Genomic DNA, 3293 nt, shown 5'->3' with positions numbered 1-3293 from the left:
CAACTTCGGCGTTTTTTAAGAAAACATGCTTTGGCTATTTTTTGGATCTGCCACCAGTGATTGTGCAGATTCGGGTTATGCACCATTTGCTTATGAGAGAAGTACATCATGAGGTGAAAAATGAGATGCGGTTTGTAGTGAATGATTCTAGGTTTCGGTTTGGCTTGGGTGATTTGCACTTGTTACTGGGTTGAAATGTAAGGGTGATATAAGCATAGAGAGTATAGCAGAGAATAGGTTGATTTCAAAATATTTTGGGACTGCATCCGTGACATTTGCCCAACTAGCAGACTGTTTTAAGAAGAAGAAATGGGAAACGGATGATGATGCGTTGAAGATAGCAGTTCTTTATTTTGTCAACAGCTTCTTATTTCTCAACTCAAAACAAGGCTATTTCACGGTCTTACATTGACTTGGTTGAGTCCGGTGATTTTAATAATTATCCCTGGGGTATAGATGTTTATAAAGCTACAATTGACTCGTGTTCCAACAAGTTTCAAGATAAGCCTTCTTTTTATAGACTTGGTGGCTTCCCGTTGGCTTTACAGACTTGGTTGTATGAATGCTGCCCAAGTTTGGATGGTCACTTTGCTGATCATCTTGGAAACAAACTTCCACGAATTTTGAATTGGGTAGTCATTGGTCAAATCCCGAATGAGCGAGTTGCTTTGCGAATGTGTAGCTTGCAACGCGAGCAGGTAATTTTCTCATAGTTTTATTGCCTCTCTTAATGTTTTGGTATAGTAGTTTAGTCACAGTTGTAGCAATATCCCAGTTTAGTGATATACCCTGTTGGTATACATGTATACTATATTGGTATCATGTATACTATATCCCAGTTCAGTGATATACTCTGTTGGTATACATGTATACTATATTGGTATCATATGATATGGATCTTTTTTCCTTCATACTTTATTATCATTTCTATTTCTAACTAGTGTGCTTAATAATTGCAGCTAAAGAACATCATCCCAACTGATGATGAGAATAAACAATTTGGTGTGCGTGGTCTAAGCTTTGAAATTGAAGTTGAGTGCACTGACAACCAGCCCAGCCAGCCCAACCAGCCCGATAGCTTTCACGTTTTTGGCACTCAATTACCAAAGACACAAAGTATGCCTGAAAGTACTGGAGGTGATTCCCAACCTACCAATGCTGAGATAATGAAGGAGTTACAAGCTTTGAAGCTTTTTGTAGAGAACAAGTTTGAGGAGGTGCTTGCAGCTATTGGTAAGCAGTCAATGAAGTCAATGAAACCAGAGGGAAATTCAGCGGTATTCATCTTTTATATAATATAATGCTATAGTATATTGTTCAAAGATGCAATATATGCTTATAGGATACTATTTCATTCTTTACATTTAGTGCACATATTATTCTTGTAATATACATAATACTAAAATTGTTAGTTTCTCATTTTCAGCATAAGCAACAGTATAATGATCCTGACTTTCGTGAAATGCATAATGATTATGACCAGTTTGAAAGTGGCCACGTTGGGAATAATCCTGTAGTTATTGGAGATAGCACGCCCAAAGCACCTTCTAGTATGTAAATCACAGATTTGATTGATTTTTTTTTGCTGTTGTTTTTTGAAAATAGTACTCTTGCTTATACTTTTATATGTTTAGTATCTGGTTTTGCTGGGGTTGGTCAAGATGGATGTGCCACTGGTGTCAATGTGAAGAACATCACAGCAAGTGATGGCGTAGTTAATGAGGATTTGCCTTCTGGTAAAATATTGTACATGTAATTTTTTTATTCTTTTTTTTATTTATTTAACTCTATGTATTTGTGCATTGACTAACCTTTTCTTAAAAAAACTTTTTTCAGCCCCCTTCGTAAATGAGCATGATTTTGGCTTTGATTCTAATTTTGATCTGTCTGCATCTGCAATTGATCAAATCACCGCCATTACACAACAAGCAACATATAAGCAGTCATCTCATGATGTTAAAAAGTCGGGTCCTGCTCCACTGCCATCAGAAATCCTTGTACAGACACGAGCAGATGTTGTTATTGAGTCTAATACTGCTCCACAGGGTACGATGTTGATATTACTAATTCTATAGTTAGTATGTAAATGATAGGTTCTTGATAGTTTTTTATTTTTTATTTAAGTAGTTATGTTGATAATGCTTTTATGTGTTCAGCATGTCGGGTTGATGGTGTTGGTCAAGTGGATGTTGGTGGCAGTAATGTGAATTTGCCTTCTGGTAATGTCTTCTATATATAACTTTTCATTCTTTTTTTTCTAAATTTCTTAACTTTGTATATTTATTTTTCACTAGCATTTTCTAATTTAAGCTCCATGTCAACACGGGGGTGATCTTCACTTGGATTCTGATTTTGAATATACTGATTCTCAACTTGATCAAATTGCTGCCATTACACAAGGAGGGAGATGTAATGTAAATCAATCAGGAAATGAACTGACAACTGGTGCTGTAAATAAGTCTAAACCTGATCAGTCGGTATCAAGAAGTATTGTCCAGATACAAACAGACGTTGAAACTACTCCTGCAGTTTTGACACGAAAAAGGCGCCCCGCAGTTGTAAAACAGTCGCCGTATAGGAATGACTGGCAATCTGGTGTTAGTGCAGTTGGGGGATCCTCGAAGGTTATCAAAGGAAGATTTCCATTTGTAAATGACATTTCAGAGACTGTTAATTTTAAGCTTACGACTGCCTTCTCAAACTTTGTTGAAGCAAACATGCAATTGGGAGAGTGCGTATTCGTTTCCATGTACTTTTGTTTTCATTTTTTCTTAATGTTTGTTGTTATATTTCTTATCCATATCTTCTTTTATACGAAACAGGGAAGTGTATTTACCTGCTGATCAAAAGCTAGAGCCTTGTTTTGACTTTGGAGTTGAACAGATTGATGATAAGATGTTTTTCCATACCTTAAACTATTCTGGCAGGCCGCTTTCTAGTTCGGTATGTGTACTGCTTTTTATTTTTGTTGTTGTAGTAGTTCATTCATATTGTTAGTCGTAGTCATATTTTCTTCCTCTCTTTTTTGCAGCACTTGAATATTATATTCTACTATCTTAGGAAGAAGGCGAAATATGGAATTAATATGCCAATCAAAGTCACAACTACAGATACTCTTTTTAATAATATCATTCAAAGTTTTTTCAAAGAATTTGTAAAAGGTGGGAAACAAGATCATTTGATTGATAGATCAGACGATATCATGCAGTACATGAAAGGATTTAGGATGCATTGCAACACTACATGGCACCAGGTTGATCATGTCCTTTTTCCAATTAATTTGGCAGAAAATT

The 3293-nt window shown here is 35.9% G+C and overlaps 1 protein-coding gene across 1 annotated transcript; it reads left to right on the top strand.

Moving 5' to 3' along the window:
• Window positions 1-25: 25 nt before the first annotated feature.
• On the top strand, window positions 26-3253 carry LOC109222665 (the record flags this gene model as incomplete). The annotated part of the gene is made up of 10 exons (XM_019386991.1): window positions 26-101; window positions 364-698; window positions 960-1277; window positions 1427-1550; window positions 1635-1736; window positions 1837-2046; window positions 2157-2219; window positions 2311-2731; window positions 2823-2943; window positions 3032-3253. Coding segments are annotated over exons 1-10 (1992 nt in total), but the record flags the coding sequence as incomplete, so codon positions are not given.
• Window positions 3254-3293: the final 40 nt, after the last annotated feature.

This window comes from Nicotiana attenuata, unplaced genomic scaffold (genome assembly GCF_001879085.1).
Source record: "Nicotiana attenuata strain UT unplaced genomic scaffold, NIATTr2, whole genome shotgun sequence".
NCBI classification, from domain to species: Eukaryota; Viridiplantae; Streptophyta; class Magnoliopsida; order Solanales; family Solanaceae; genus Nicotiana; species Nicotiana attenuata.
This window is presented reverse-complemented; position numbering and strand designations above follow the sequence as displayed.